This window comes from Tiliqua scincoides, chromosome 2, assembly GCF_035046505.1.
Source record: "Tiliqua scincoides isolate rTilSci1 chromosome 2, rTilSci1.hap2, whole genome shotgun sequence".
In the NCBI taxonomy this organism is placed as follows: domain Eukaryota; kingdom Metazoa; phylum Chordata; class Lepidosauria; order Squamata; family Scincidae; genus Tiliqua; species Tiliqua scincoides.
The window spans coordinates 191357036-191372952 of NC_089822.1; the positions used below are offsets into that span (position 1 = coordinate 191357036).

The 15917-nt window shown below is 44.5% G+C and overlaps 1 protein-coding gene across 1 annotated transcript in view; it reads right to left on the reverse strand.

Moving 5' to 3' along the window:
- Positions 1-14392, reverse strand: part of GFPT2 (glutamine-fructose-6-phosphate transaminase 2) — a 31291-nt gene extending 16899 nt beyond the window's left edge. The window contains exons 1-3 of the mRNA XM_066614423.1: positions 14223-14392; positions 1828-1935; positions 1007-1105 (exon numbers count right to left, since the gene is read on the reverse strand). Of these exons, the coding sequence (XP_066470520.1) occupies positions 1007-1105; positions 1828-1935; positions 14223-14229 (214 nt within the window). The 5' untranslated portion in view covers positions 14230-14392. The remainder of the gene's footprint in view (positions 1-1006; positions 1106-1827; positions 1936-14222) is intronic.
- Positions 14393-15917: the final 1525 nt, after the last annotated feature.

Consider the following 15917-nt stretch of genomic DNA (forward strand, 5'->3'; position numbering starts at 1 on the left):
TATCTCAATGATAAAAAAGAAGATGATTTGTAAATTTCAAACTGGTTGTGCCATACTGACCTTTCTTGACTGCAAGTAGTTCAGCAACAGTGGTGCTGAAGGTATTCTATGTAGAAATCACTGTAGCAGTGGTTGGGCTGGCTATAGGAAGATTTACATTTTACCAGATACAAACCACAATGTATCTCCTACTAGGAAGTTATCACACCATGGAGTTTTGGTTTGTTTGTTGTGTATTTTCCTCTCCCCACCTGAAGCTAGATGTGGGTCTTCAGCCATTATTCAAACTCCAAAAACTAGGATTGTGCTATGCAGTCCCTAGTAGGTTCCCTCTATAATCAGACTTAAGAGAACTCACTCTTCAAATGAGGATGGGTTTTAAAACTGTCCAGTTCATCTGCTTTTCATTTCTGCAGTAGGTGCTGAAGAATAGGGGGCCAAAGAGTGCCATGCATGCAGCAAGTGGTACTGGCACCAATGGTTTGTGGCATGTTTTTAAGGATCTAATTGAGAATTGCATTAATGGGTCAGAAAGCATTGAACTCGAATACTGCCATCCTAAGCATGCTCATTAGGTAAGTGATGCTTCCAAACAAACAGGTTTTTACTCTGGACACCCCCCCATCATGGGTGGACGGTATCCATGCAAACAACTTCTGAACAGGTTTTGCCAGTATGCTATCCCCTCCACCATGTACAGATTTGTCTACACTTACAAATGTTGTAGCCAGTGAGACTTTTTCCCCATGATCATGAGCGGTGGACAATCAACATTCCTAATCATGGGGAGAAAGTCTCCTTGGATCCAGTGTGTGCCAGTGAAGCCGTGCCCAACACTATGAGTGGTGGGGAGGGCTTAAGAAGTGTGTTAGCTTGGAGTAATCAGAGTGCTCTTGGACACACCCCTCACTGTGCAGATAACACTCATGCAAGCATAATTTCTGAACACGACTTTAGAGTTGGACATGCACACATGCCAAAGTGTTCACAACTATTTTATACTTACTTTGCAGCTCCTCATCAAGAGCCTTTACTTTTCCTCTTTTCTTGACCAGTTTGATGAACCTTTCCTTATCTTCATTATTATTACCATCAATTGCAATACCTAAACACAGAATAGAACTGTCAGTTCAACCGATTTTAACATGTGGGATATACGTCTGGCAAAGAGCCTGTGTAGTTTACAGAATGATATGGGTGGTGACATGGTAAGTGCTCTGAGGTAAAGCTTATGTATTGCTTCACATGTGTTTGCCCAAAACCATATTGTGCTTTAGAGCTTTATAACATTTTGGTCATAGAGCCACTCCCACCACCATGTACAGATTTGTCTACATTTACAAATGTAAGCAGTGAGACTATTCCCCTGTGTTCATGAACAGTGGACAATCAGCATTCTCAATCATTTCCACAGTTTCCATTTAAAGGAATAAAATTTTTTGACATCTTTTATTAAATCATTGCTTTTAAATGCCGCTAGCAATTGAAGTTAATGACTTCAAATTAAACTACCTCAGATCTATGACATCAGCTTCAGGAGGGGGCGGGGCCAAAGGCAACTGAATGGCTGTGTTTTTCTGAGCTCTTGAAAGCTCTTGGGAAAGCATGCTATTTCCTCCCAAAAAACCGTGGGTCTGAGGAGATGGGGAGGGGGTGTTATGCACAGTGCTACGATGTCATGTAAGGTACTGTGTTAAATTAACACAGTAGGGTGACAGTTCTTCATCTCCCATCACATCTAGTTCCACAGCTAACTAAAATGCTTTGAACAGAAGAGTCAAGAAGGTAAGAAAAGCACCAATGTGTGCAGCAAGATAGCTTATGTACCTGCAGAGTCATATCCTCTATATTCTAGTCTTTGCAGCCCTTTTATAAGTGTGTCAAATATCTCTTTCCTTGTCCGAGGCACCCTGTAGTTCAAATAAGCAAAGATTCCTGTTGGGTAGAGGATAGTGAAGAAAAAAAATGAAAGGCTAGTAATTTAATATGTTTGTGCAACATATTAACAAGCACAGTAAACACCAAGTCTTGTGACATCAAAGTGCTGTTCCAAACATTTTCCAACCAATCCTTCAAAGTTTGCTCCTATTATCACAGAGGATTTGCATAAGAAAACATGCCGCCATCCTTCCAAGTGGTGTAGTTCAATTTAAGGAATCATAAGGAATCAGGTAACAGTTAATGCTGAGTGTAGTTCTCTTTAGTGACACCCTCAGGTTTAGGGTTCAAATTACCACAAAGTGTAAGAAAATTTTCCCTAAAGAAGCGAAGGGAAAGCAAGAAGTACATATTTTCTCTAATACCAAAAGGGATATTATTACCATGTTCCTCCCTTCAATTTTATCATCAAGATAACCTATGAAGTAAGTTCAGCACAGAGATAACACCCAGCCCAAACTGAGATTGTTGCCAATCAGGATATGAATTCAACTGCCCCCCATCTGACACGTTAATCACTATATCACACTGTATCTGGGGCACATGGAACCACTACAACTTTATAGTTCCCTGCCAGCTCCCAAGGTATACAAAACCAAGGACAAGAAAGGACAGTAGAAGAGATATAGGCTAGATTTAAAAAAAACAACCAACTCTGGTTTTTGGAAGACTTTTTGACAACCAACCTGATCCATGAATTTGCTAACTTTAGAATACAACTAATATTTCACATATTTATCCGGAAGCCACACCCTTGTGTATTATCCAATCAAGAATTTACTCCTGTTACAGTATTTCACATTTCCTAGGATACAATTCATGCTTGCAAAAAAACGAAATGAAGAAATTGCTGAGACAACTAGAACATTTCCTAAGTTTACAGCTGTTAACTGTTTTTCCGTCAACACAGTTCAAGGTCTTTGCTACTTTTCCAGAGCAACATTTTGATAAACCTTTTTCTCTAATCCGCACCCTGTATAAAAAACAGACTTTTTGCTATGCTCAGAACCAGTGTTATATATGTGTACACACACACACACACACACACACACAGAGAGAGAGAGAGAGAGAGAGAGAGAGAGAGAGAGAGAGAGAAAATCCTGTTCAGTTCTTGTGTTCAGGGCCTCATGTCTGCCTGCCTATATCACTCTCCGAAAGGCCTCTTTGAGAAATCTGTCCACAATGCAGCCAGTGTGCTGTGATTGGTAAAGATTCCTTGTTTATACTAAACTCTAGCAGTGCTCACTTGTATTTATGCATACCAGGAGACTCCAAAGCCACTAGAGACCATTTCACTGGAAAATGATAGCAGCAGCCTGGACTGCCAAGGAATATATTACAGATTCCTTGGGTCATGGGAAAGCAATCTTCCTTTCAACACACACGTTCTATTGTGCCTTCTATTAAATTTATTCACTGCTTACTTTCAAAAAACAAAGGCCAAAATCTAGCACAGAATTCAGGTTGCTTAAGCCAGTCAATTTCAATGTGTTTATGAGCTCTTAACTGTGTGCTAAGTTGTGGTCAAATTCTGTAGCACCTTCTATTAACCTCATGCACTTCCTTCGATAAACCTTTTTGTCCTGTCTTGTAATCAGGCTTCTGTGTGCTCAGCTGGAAAAGCTGTGAGGATGTTAGGAAACTATTTAAAAGTAGCAAACGTTTTAGTCAGTCAGACTGAATTTGCAAGTGGTAAAATTCAGTCACTGATCACACCAGGATCTGTGCTCAGAATTAGCAAAATGCCTGTGGAGTTGATGAGGGGAATTTTGATGACTCTGAAAAAAGTCTTTGCAAGACCACACACACAATGACAACCACAACTGTGCAAACTTATGAACCAAACCTATTCCCTTTCCAAAAAGGAAAAGTTGTGTGTGTGTTGAGTGTACTTAAATTTCAGCTCATTAAAAACATAAAAAACATGCTCATTATTGGTTTGAGTTTTTAGGATGTGCTTGAGTTATATATTTCTAAGCTTTCTCTCTTATAAATGCTACAAAGCACTAGCTTTAACTGAAGTATCAGCGTTTTTCAACTTTATGTACGTCAAGGTTCAGCAAACACCTACAGTGACCAACAGGAGCAAAATCTTAGACTTAACAATAAACCTTTCAACCTCATTATCTTTGTTTAGTTCTTAGATGCCCACTTCCCACCCAAAGCTCTCAAAGCAGAGCTTCGTGTTACTTCCCTTATCAGGTTACTGTCTTTATCATGCAAGAGATAACAGATGACATTTAGCACTCCTACTTGCAGCTGACACAATCATTTGGTTTGATAAAAACAAAAAGGATCAAGTTACGGTTAAAGGACTACACAGAAGTAATGCTGGACAGGAAGAGACTCTCCAGCTACAAGGATGGGCAAGAAGGGCACCTACACACTTCCACTTTAAAAAACACTTTAAAAGTTCAAGCAGAGAGTCAGCGAGAAGTTGAACAAGCTGATCTTTGTCTAAGATTACTTTCATCTCTCATCAAGGCTTTGAAGTTCTTGCTTCCTCTTTCAGGAATGCAACTCCTTCTTAGTAACCAAAGGATCCTTGAGCATTTTCAGTGGGGAAATTCCTCAAGAACGTTAATGCTCACAGTTATTTTACCAGGATCAAGATAGGGATGTCTCATACTTTGAGACTAACAACCAATGCAAACACCCCCTGCTCTTGGTTCTTTTTAATGTGTATTTCTGAGAATGTTATTGGTACCGTTCTTTGCTGCAGAAACTGGCCCAACTCCCTGTAGTTATGTTTGATAATGTTCCCATTGCAGATACTCCTAGGTTGCTCTTGGGACATATTTTATTATTATATACTGAACCTGGATTGCCAGGTGGCAGCTTGGCCGGGGAGGGGGGGGGGCGTTTGCCCAGCTTTGGCTAGTGAGCAGGCTGCCACCATATTCAACTCACTCTGAACTGGCTATGGTTGTCTATGCCCTACTGACATCTCATTTAGACTACTATAACACACTTACATTGGACTTTTCTTGAAGATGGTCCAGAAGCTGCAGTTTATAGAGAGTGCAATGATCTGGGTGGTCACTGGGGCTCAGTGGTTCCAGGCTACCATGCCATCTGTTGCTCCAGCAGTTACACTGGCTGTCCATTCAATTCCAAGCCCAATTCAAGGTGTTGGTTATTATCTTTAAAACCCTGTACAGCATGGGGCCAGGAAATCTCAAGGACTGCCTTCTCCCTTATAATCCTGCTTGTCCCCTTGGGTCATTAGATAGGGCCTTGCTTAGGCTACTACTGCCATCTGAAGCCAAAGCGATGGTCACAAGATGCAGGGCTCATTCTGTTGTGGCACCATGTCTTTGGCATCAACTCCCAGAAGACATGAGAACAGCCCCCTCTTTATATAGTTTCTGGTGGAGTTTAAAAACACAAACATAAGAACGTAAAAACAGCCCCACTGGATCAGGCCATAGGCCCATCTAGTCCAGCTTCCTGTATCTCACAGCGGCCCACCAAATGCCCCAGGGAGCACACCTGATAACAAGAGACCTCATCCTGGTACCCTCCCTTGCATCTGACATAGCCCATTTCTAAAATCAGGAGGTTGCACATACACATCATGGCTTGTAAACCATAATGGGATTTTTCCTCCAGAAACTTGTCCAATCCCCTTTTAAAGGCATCCAGACCAGATGCCGTCACCACATCCTGTGGCAAGGAGTTCCACAGACCAACCACACACTGAGTAAAGAAATATTTTCTTTTGTCTGTCCTAACTCTCCCAACACTCAATTTTAGTGGATGTCCCCCGGTTCTGGTGTTATGTGAGAGTGTAAAGAGCATCTCTCTATCCACTCTGTCCATCCCCTCCATAATTTTGTATGTCTCAATCATGTCCTCCCTCAGGCATCTCTTTTCTAGGCTGAAGAGGCCCAAACACCGTAGCCTTTCCTCATAAGGAAGGTGCCCCAGCCCAGCAATCATCTTAGTCGCTCTCTTTTGCACCTTTTCCATTTCCACTATATCGTTTTTGAGATGTGGTGACCAGAACTGGACACAATACTCCAGGTGTGGTCTTACCATCGATTTGTACAATGGCATTATAATATTAGCTGTTTAGTTCTCAATATCTTTTCTAATGATCCCAAGCATAGAATTGGCCTTCTTCACTGCCGCCGCATATTGGGTCGACACTTTCATTGACTTGTCCACCACCACCCCAAGATCTCTCTCCTGATCTGTCACAGGCAGCTCAGAACCCATCAGCCTATATATGAAGTTTTGAATTTTTGCCCCAATGTGCATGACTTTACACTTACTGACATTGAAACGCATCTGCCATTTTGCTGCCCATTCTGCCAGTTTGGAGAGATCCTTCTGGAGCTCCTCACAATCACTTCTGGTCTTCACCACTCGGAAAAGTTTGGTGTCGTCTGCAAACTTAGCCACCTCACTGCTCAACCCTGTCTCCAGGTCATTTATGAAGAGGTTGAAGAGCACCAGTCCCAGGACAGATCCTTGGGGCACACCGCTTTTCACCTCCCTCCACTGTGAAAATTGCCCATTGACACTCACTCTCTGCTTCCTGGTCTTCAACCAGGTCTCATTCCAGGAGAGGACCTGCCCTCTAATTCCCTGACTGTGGAGTTTTTTCAGTAGCCTTTGGCGAGGGACCGTGTCGAGCGCCTTCTGAAAGTCCAGATATATAATGTCTACGGGTTCTCCTACATCCACACGCCTTTGAAATTTTAGAATTTCAAAGAATTCTAAAAGGTTTGTGAGGCAAGACTTAACCTTACAGAAGCCATGCTGATTCTCCCTCAACAAGGTTTGTTCATCTATGTGTTTTGAGATTCTATCTTCGATGTGGCAAAGTTTCCCCAGAGGCATATAGTCATACATGTTGCACTCGATGCAAAACAACTGGATAGCCCCCACCCTGCTGCTGGCTGTCTGACTGCATATCTTTTTTATTTTGTTTGTTTTTGTTTAGGGGTACTTAAAAACCCTACACTGGTCAGCAGCCCTCTTCTCAAGTGAAATAGCTATTTCACTTGGCTATTGATGAAGTATTATGCACCTAAGGACTCCTTTTTAAATATGTATGTATGGATGTCATTACTCTGTGTTGTTTTTAATGATATTATTTTTACTGTTATAATTTATCCACTCCTGGATTATTGTTAATTGTTCCTATTTTATTGTACTGTATTTATTTTTATATGTTCTTCGCTCTTTTTATTGTTCTATCATGTTTTATTGCATACAGCTCTGAGCTTCTAGAAAAGTGGACTATAAGGGCGTAATCCTAACCAACGTTGCAGCACTGACATAGCTGTGCCAATGTGGCGTGCACTGCATCCTGCAGTGGGGAGGCAATCAAGGGGGCCTCCTCAAGGTAAGGGCATGTTTGTTACCTTACCTTGGAGCTACATTGTGGCTAGGTCAGTGCTGGAAGACTGGTTAGGATTGCACCCTAAATCTTTTAAATACATGAAATAAATATTAATCTGTACAACTGCCCTGAAACTATCCCTTTCATACTGTATTATGGGAATTGAAATTCTATAACTGTGGCAGCATTTGCCAAATTCACTGCATATTGCCAATATTTCCTTCCTCACTACAAGGTGAAACACAGCCCGATCCTAAAAGCAACACCATTGCTGGGTGCAACGGTGCCAAAACTGCTGCCACTGCATCCTGCAGCCCTGCAGCAGCCGCCAAAGGTCTCTTTGGGGAAGGGGACTTTTATCCCCCAGGGAAAGCCCCAAGCCCCACAATGGGGCTTCTCAATTCTGCACCAGCTATTTTGCTAGTGCAAACTTGAGAGACTCTGTGTGACTTGAGAGCTCTGCTGGTCCCAACCCCCTCCCACCCTGACTCCTCCACCCTCCCCCACCCTGGAATGCCTCCCCCTGCCCTCAAAGCCCTCACTGCTGCCCAGAGCTCTTATCTAGCTCTGGGCAGTGTCTGGCTGGCGTTGGGCTCAGCGCTGACTGGCACTGAGCTGGAACCTGTGCTGACTTGGCGCAGGGGGTTGCAGACATGCCTTATGGCACATTTGTGACACCCTGTGCCAGCGCTGGCCCAGCTCAGGACTGGGCCCTTAGTCTGTTGCAGCAAAAACAACTGTGAGTCTGATAGCACCTTAAAGATGACACCTTTATTTCAACACAAACATCAGGTGCATGAAGTGTCACCCTCAGTTGGCAGGTGTACACACGGGGACAGTGCAAGAGTAAAAATGAAAAGGAAAGAAAAAGTTTGGATCAAAGGGCTGGGGATAAAAGAGTACTGTACAGCCAGTGGTCGTTACCAGGCAAAGTTCAGTGACATTCACATCAGTAGTAATAGTAGGGAAAGCAGCCTTCTTGGATATGCTGAAAGTCAGAAGATGGGTATGGCAGCAATGTGTGCTTACATGTCACCTTCACTCACTTGGTTGAACAATAAAGCATGAGTCAGTTAAGCCATTTCTGCCCAGTGTTGCATATATGCAACAGGGACCAAATGTGTACACCTGTGGACTGGGCAAAAATTGGTTAAATGCCTTTTTTTTAAAAGAACTAGACAATTCTATCAGCAGTTCTTAGCCAGGAACAACTGTATGCCTCTCAATTTCAGGTGCTGAGAAGGAAGGGGAGACAAACTTCAAGGATGGTCTATATAACATTCATGCCTGGCTTCCCAAAGCATATGACTATCAAGGATTAGAAGGAATGGTCAACTAGTGAGGCACTTGGTCAAATTTCACAGGACTAATCTAATGTTCTGAGGATCCCTCCTTTTAATAAGTAATAATAATAATAGTGGTGACTTAGAAACCAGGAAGGGAAGACAAGTAATCTGCACCCAAACACATCAGGTTTTTTCTCATCCCATCAAAGCTCCTTTCATTTGAACCCACTGATCATTCTTCCACAAGCGGAATAAGAGATTGTTACAAAGAGAAGTCCTCCATGTTCTCTATATCTGACATAGGTCGCAATCCTAACCAGCAGTTATGCCGGTATAGGTGGCCCTGGAGGGTTGCAAACGTGCCATACAGCACATTTGTGCCTCCTTAGGTGGGAGCTGCGTCGGTGCATTCAGATGCGCTGACGTGCAGATGGAGGCAGGCGCCTCCGATGCGAGCGCGCCAACAAAAGTGGCAAAGGTAGGCGTGGGGGTATGGGGAGGGGGCGTTACTGAGTGGGCCCAGGGGCGGGTGCACGGGGAGCCGGTGGTTATGCCGGATCCCAACCTCCGTCCCCAGGGTGAGTGAAGCTGCTTCAAGCAGCTCCGCTCTTCTCGGACTTGTGGGTAGCACAAGTCCAAGGAGACCCATTGGGACTTGCAGCTCTTACCCGCGTGTAAGGGGCAGAGCTTCCCCTTGCCCGTGGCTGAGCCGCGGCTCGCTGCAATCCCGTGTTGGATGCAGTGCAAGCCTCCTGGCTTGCCTGCTCCAACGCAGGTTAGGATTGCGCCCTTAGTATTCATAACAGTATTCTTTAGAATTCACAGATATGCAACTGCAGAAATAGGTTTATCAAAAGCAAGCGGATCACAGCTGGGTCTTCAGCATCACCCTCAGAGCTTAACAAAATGGTCCTGTCTGGCAAAAAGGGTTTCGAATATCTCCAGAGATATTCACTGTGTGTTTCATACAAATTTGCATGGCAGAAAGTGCTAATGTTCACACACCCCATGCTTATTTTGCCAAGGGCATTTGTAAGGATTTTCAGTCAAGTTCAGGAAGCTTTCCTTTCCCACTTTCGGTGACATTTTTGGAACAAGAGTTCTATTTACACATCGTTTTTGCATCACCAAAAACGTCTGGCTGCTACGGCGGCCAACAGCAATGGGTGTTAAAAAGTCTGAAGACTCTGAAATCACACCAGATTCATAGCTGCCTCAAGCTGAATCAGCCATGCCATTCTTTTGCTGAGGAGTGCAACATGCATATTTCTTAGTCAAAACACAGATGTGTCACTTCTGATAATATGATTTTCCAGATTATTTACATAATCAAATTGGTAACCAATGGGAACATAGAGCATTTCTGATCAGTTATTCTTTACTGCATTGGGATGAGAATGAGAATCTGTCAGGAACCACTGGAAGTTATGTCATGACCGGAAGTGACATCATCAAGCAGGAACATTTTTAACAATCTTAGGTTGCAGTCCTACCCCCGCTTACCCAGGAGTAAGTCCCATTTACTATCATTATTCAAAGAATATACATAGTAGCTTGTTGAAAGTACAGGTCTGTAACATTTCCCCAAATGCAGTCACATACCATGGGAGCATCAAGTCTAATATACTAAAAATAAAATATTAAAATGAATGGGGACCCACCTGAAATGGGCTCATGACCCACCTAGTGTGTCCTGACCCTCAGTTTGAGAAACACTGCTTTACTGTAGTGGGAGCAGGGACCATGAGAGGGGGTGGAGGGAAAATTTGTACCTGGGCCCGGGCCAAAAAAGGGGGCCCAGGAGCCAAAGGAGGGGGTTCAGAAATGTCCTGGGATCTTACATTTTCCTGTCTAACCCAGACTCACTGCCTGCATGGGATGCCGAAGATGCTACTGCAGGCATGAAGTGGTGGCTACTGCCACAAGTCATATGCGCGGGGCCAAGGAATGCATACATGACACTCCTTAACACAATGTCAAATCTGGGAGGAACCTGGCCTGCTACAATAGCTCTTTGGCTTGTGGATCCACTTACCATGAAGGGAGTGTATAGGGGCTCAGGTACGTAGCTGCAGGACTACAGCTGCTGCAGAAGTTTTGGTACACTTTCCATTCCAGTGTGAGCCTAAATACTATGATGCAAATTTTCTGCAATGATTTTCTATATTTAAAAGATTTTAGAGAGATGAGTGTGTTTGGTTTTTTGTATTACTATGGCTGCAATCCTAACCTCACTTTCCTGGGACTAAGTCCCATTGAACACAATAGGACTTACTTCTGCATAGACCTGGTTAGGATTGTGCCCTAAATCTCTTTGCTAATGACAGATGGGCAGGTAGATCTGGGCTCCACATTGGGAAGCAAGGTAGACCTGGACTCCAAAGACTATTCCAGCTGTTGCTACCCTTTCCCTGCTCTGTTTTGCCTGTTTCCCCTTTGGGAAGGGACCCTAAAGAAACTCCGTACCCCCTTATAAAATTCTTCTCAGAGGCCCTGAGTGGGAGCACTTTGGGTGGACTGTTTTGCTGAAACAAAATCTTCTGACGCAGAAGAAAAAAGGCACTTCTTGCTGACCTGGAGAGCACATTCACTTAGTTAACTGGAAGGGAGATCAGTTTCCTGTTTTTGAATGTACAGATTTGAAGGAAGCCATCTATGTTCAGGTTGGACACTCATTCCAAATGCAGGTTTTCATATATAGATGGGCAGCCCAATCCTATGCTGCCCTAGCACCAATACTGGGACAGCAGTGCAGACGTTGGGCATTGCAAATGTGCCATAAGGAATGCTTGTGCACCCAGGGAGTAAATGGCACAGGTGGAGAAGCTTGCACTACCCCATCAACACCAGAGTTGCAGCCTTGGCAGCCAAGCAGAAACCAGGTAAGTGCCAAGTGGCACGGGGGTGTGGGGAGGTTGGCAGGAGGGCACGAGAGAGCTATTCCTGGGTGGAGGAGAGCAAAACAGGGGTGAGAAAGGCCCAGGAGAGTGTAGGATCGATGGAGACCTCCTCCACCAAATCCCATCCTCCCTTCTGGGCTCAGAAGCCCAACACAGGGCTTTTCAAGTTGTGGGTTGCAGCTCCAAGAAGCCCCCTTAAGCAGGCTGGGGCTTTACTGGGATGAATGTCCTCTTCCCCTGAGGAGACCTCCAGCCTGCTCAAATCCAGCACAAGATGCAGAACTAGCCGTTTGGCACTACTGCTCCTGTGCTGGACAGGATTGGGTTCTCAAGCATGCAGGCTATATTTCCCTGTTGTAAATAATATTTTTGCTTTAACTAAATAATTATTTTCAATTTTTAAGGTCCTTTTTTTAAATGTCCAGAGTATTCTCTAAGTTGTTTTTATTGGTTCGCTTGTTCTGAGATAGAGGTTTCTGCCACAGTTTTCAAGATCCAGTCATATAGCTTCTTTGTGTGTGACTAGTTACGTTTTCCTCCTTGCTTTGATAGCACCATTATCACAGCAACAATTCAACCCTATTTTCGTCATTCCATTCAGTGAACACACAACCGTACAGGTCACAACAGCAGGCTCCATGCCCTAACCCACTGAACACCTTCACAGTGGCTCTATCCACATAACTGGAAATGCATATCCACATGCACGTGAACTGAATAAACTTTGGAATGTTTCAAAAGAGCTATTGTCTGAAAAGAACATGCCTTTGCACTTTTCTAGTGGGCTGAATTGTGATGTGCAACACTGCTCTGTGCTCAAGACAGAAGACCCTCATGCAAAGGCCCACTTTACAGACAGACAAGTTGATTGGAACAAGTTGATTCTCCTGTAAGTCTTGAGGACACCACCAGCATCTGTAACTGGGACAATGGCTTTGACTGTAATGGTCTGAATGGAGATAGTTTTGTCTATGAGACAACTAGAAAACTAGAGCCATTAGTTATTTGATTTTTCTCTGTAAACTGCTTTGTGAACTTTTAGTTGAAAAGCGGTATATAAATACTGTTAATAATAATACTCAACAAATTAAACCGGGAAGTAGCCACAGCTCAGTAGTAAAGCATATGCTTTGACTGCCAGTGTCCCAGGTTCAACCCTTGGCATCTCCAGGTAGGGCACAGTCTGAAACCCTGGAGAACTTCTATCAGTCAGTGTAAACCAGTGCTCTTCAATCCGTGGGTTGTGACCCCAATGGGATCGCGAAGCCTCATTTTAGGGAATCACAGCAACATTTCAAAACCTGTGCTAGAGAGGGCTTGGATCCAATCCAGTAATGGTACTGCCTTATCTTGTTATAATCCTGCACAGCCTCTTCTCACTGTTTAACCCCACAACTTCTAAGGTTGGCCCTGCTCAATCTGCTACCTCACAGGACTGTTGTGAAGACACAAGGGGGAGGGGGAAAGGGTGGGCTGGGGTGAGTGGATTGGGTCCTAAGAGGGGTGGAATCTGTGGTGGGTCCCCAATCTCATATTTATTTATTGAGGTTCAAAAATGTTGAAAGACCACTAGACTATACAGATGTAGATGGGCCAATGGTCTGACTCCATATGGAGTAGCTTCATGTGGTCATCATTTGCTTGCCAAGAACATGGTGCAATCCAGGCAGGGAAAGCCACTGACTAATGAAAATGTTGGCAGTGAGCAGATTTTATGGCAATCTGGGGTTGAATTATGATTTTGTCTTCATTGAGTTTTTTTCTCCTTTTTTTTTACACTGCAGGGAAGGCAATGGAGTAGGCTTCCCATGAACATTTTTAACAATGTGCTCTGCCAATATCCTGGGTCAGAAACTGTCAGAATGCATTTTAAAAATTCAGGAAAGTCCCAAAATGAAAAATGGGGGGGGGGGGAATTTAAAGGGAAACTGGGAGGAAATTAGAACAAGACATAAAGAAGATTCGAGCAGTAACAAATGCAGATAGAATAACAATCCAATAACAGATTCATTTGGGCGCATTAAATTCCATAAGAACCTTGATCTTTGGAAATACCCAAAGAGGAATTTAAGAGGAAAGGCGAACTTCAGAAAGAAAGAAATTAAGTTTATTCTGATTTTGTCCCCTTGCAATGTATTTTCCATTGTGAAAGTTAATTAACTAGAGGTGTTGGTTTCCTGTAAGCCAGAATTGCAGCCGGAGTCTTACTGAACACAATGGGTTTACTCCTGAGCAAAAGAAACCACACAGTTTACAGTCACCTCGGGCATGAACTCCTCCCGCCAGCTGTGGCCTTGAGGTTCGGCGCTGCCATCCTAAAGGCAGCTGCTCCGCAAATACTGCGAACAAATCAGGACGTGTGGGTTGGGGGGGGAGGCGGTGGCTAGGTAAGAAAGAGGCTGGCTACGTCCGCATTGTATCTAATGGCTACCCAGTGGAAGGAGGGGCGCAGAGATGCGAGGCTCACTGGGATGGGGGGAAAAACTTGACCAGGGAAGGAAGCAGGGGATGATCCCTCCATTTCCATGGGGGGGGGGGGGAGAAGGGAACCTTTCTAGCTGCCTTGCCACTGAGATGATGATGATGATGCTTCCCTAGAGCCACACAGCGCTCCCCTCAGCGAAGAGCCTGGTTCCAAGGGCGCCTCTGTTCCCCAAGGAAGGCAGCCCTCTCGCTCCCCACCCGCCAGGATGGATGCACGCATAGCCCGCTGCCCTGATCCGTCCGAACTGCTCACTCACTCACCGCACATGGTTGATGCTCCTCCGCCGCGCCTGCTTGGCTGCCCCTCTCGCTCCCTTTCTCCCTCCTAGAAGCACCGAGCCGCGCCAAGCCCAGCAGTCAGTCCAGCCGCCACCTCTTCCTCCTCCTCTTTATAACGTGCCTTGGACGGCCCCCTTGGCTGGATAGCGCAATCTCGCACCGTTGCGCGCAAAGAGGGGCTGATCAGGCTGCCTGCCTGCCTGCCTGCCTCCAGCCAGCCGTCGCACTGTGGTAAAGTGCAGGCAGGGCAGTGGGCGGGAGGAGGAGGAGGAGGAGGAGGAAGGACAGCCCCTTCTTCGCTGCCTCTTCGCAGCCAAGAGCCACTGAGCGCCTGCAGCCGAGCTCGCTGCAGTCAGTCCTGGGAGTCGATGGTCAGGTCATGTGCCCGCCTCCTACTCTCTGCTGGGCTTGTGTGTCTGTCTGTCTGTCTGTGCATCTGCCTGTGATTTTTTTGTTTTCCCCATTGAGTCTACTGTGCTGTCCTGGTGTCATTAGCAGCATCACAAGTCTGCTGTACGGCAAGAGAAGTGAGACTGCCCAATCCTATCCAATTTACCAATTTTCTGTGTTCTTATGACACAGCAGGGAACCAATCAGGCGTTAGTGTGAGTCGGCTCTCATTTCCATGCACCAGAGCTTATAATAGAACTCTTGTCTAAATGACATCAAGTTGGCCCCTGGCTTTTTGTTGGTTACTGCTTTGTTGAGTGAGCTGTACCGTGATATATATGAAAAAAATAAACAAAGTCAATGGGGGTGACATTATGATCTCTCTGCATTTAGGCTGTCCGTATGATTTTGTAATACATTGTGTATGTTCTGGAATGGGAGGAGGTCCACCATGGGGGTCACAAACCTTAGTGACACTCTGATTATATGATGTAATCCCAAAAAAAGTTATATGAAGCATGTGCAAAGAGCCTTCATCATAACCATCTTTCATGTGCCTGGGATTGGAGGGGAAGTGCAGAATCTTCCAGGCAGAGCATGTGACTTCCCTCCAGGCATGAGTTGTAACGTGCATCTGTGTGGCAGTGACTAACCATCCAGATCTTGGATTGCAGGCCTTTGCTTTCCTAACACTCCCACACATCCACCCCGGTCTCAATTTGATAGAACCATAATGGCTTAAAATGTAAGGCGATGACATTTATTTTAAGAATTTTCCCTGAAAAACATTAATTGCATGGAGTTAAAGGCCTAATTAAAGTCACTGGGAGCTGTGTTGGGCTGATGGAATAAAAATAGATAGGAGAGGGTGTCTCTTTTATTTAAACCAACTGTTGCTGGAAATGTGAGCTTTCTTGACTTGAAAGCTTGCACTTCCAGTTGTTAAAATCTTCATTGGCCCAATAAAAGGCATTGCCTCCTGAACTCTCTTTTTAGCTCTGTTGCACACACCAATGTATGTTTTATTTTTCTGTGTTCCTTGTGGTTAGGCACATGTCGGTTTTCACTTCTGTGGAACACTCAATTCCCTTCTGCTATCTCAAAGCAGAGACAGAAGGTTCCTCTGTTAGCCACTGAATGCCTGAACATTGCTCAACTTTCTTACATTTCAGCACTTTAAACTAGTGTTAAGGCTCTGACTTAACCTGCACTTAACTCCATGTTCTTCATTTAGCAGATACAGAAGTATATGGATATAGCGCAAGCTTGGGGAAAATTGTGTGTATG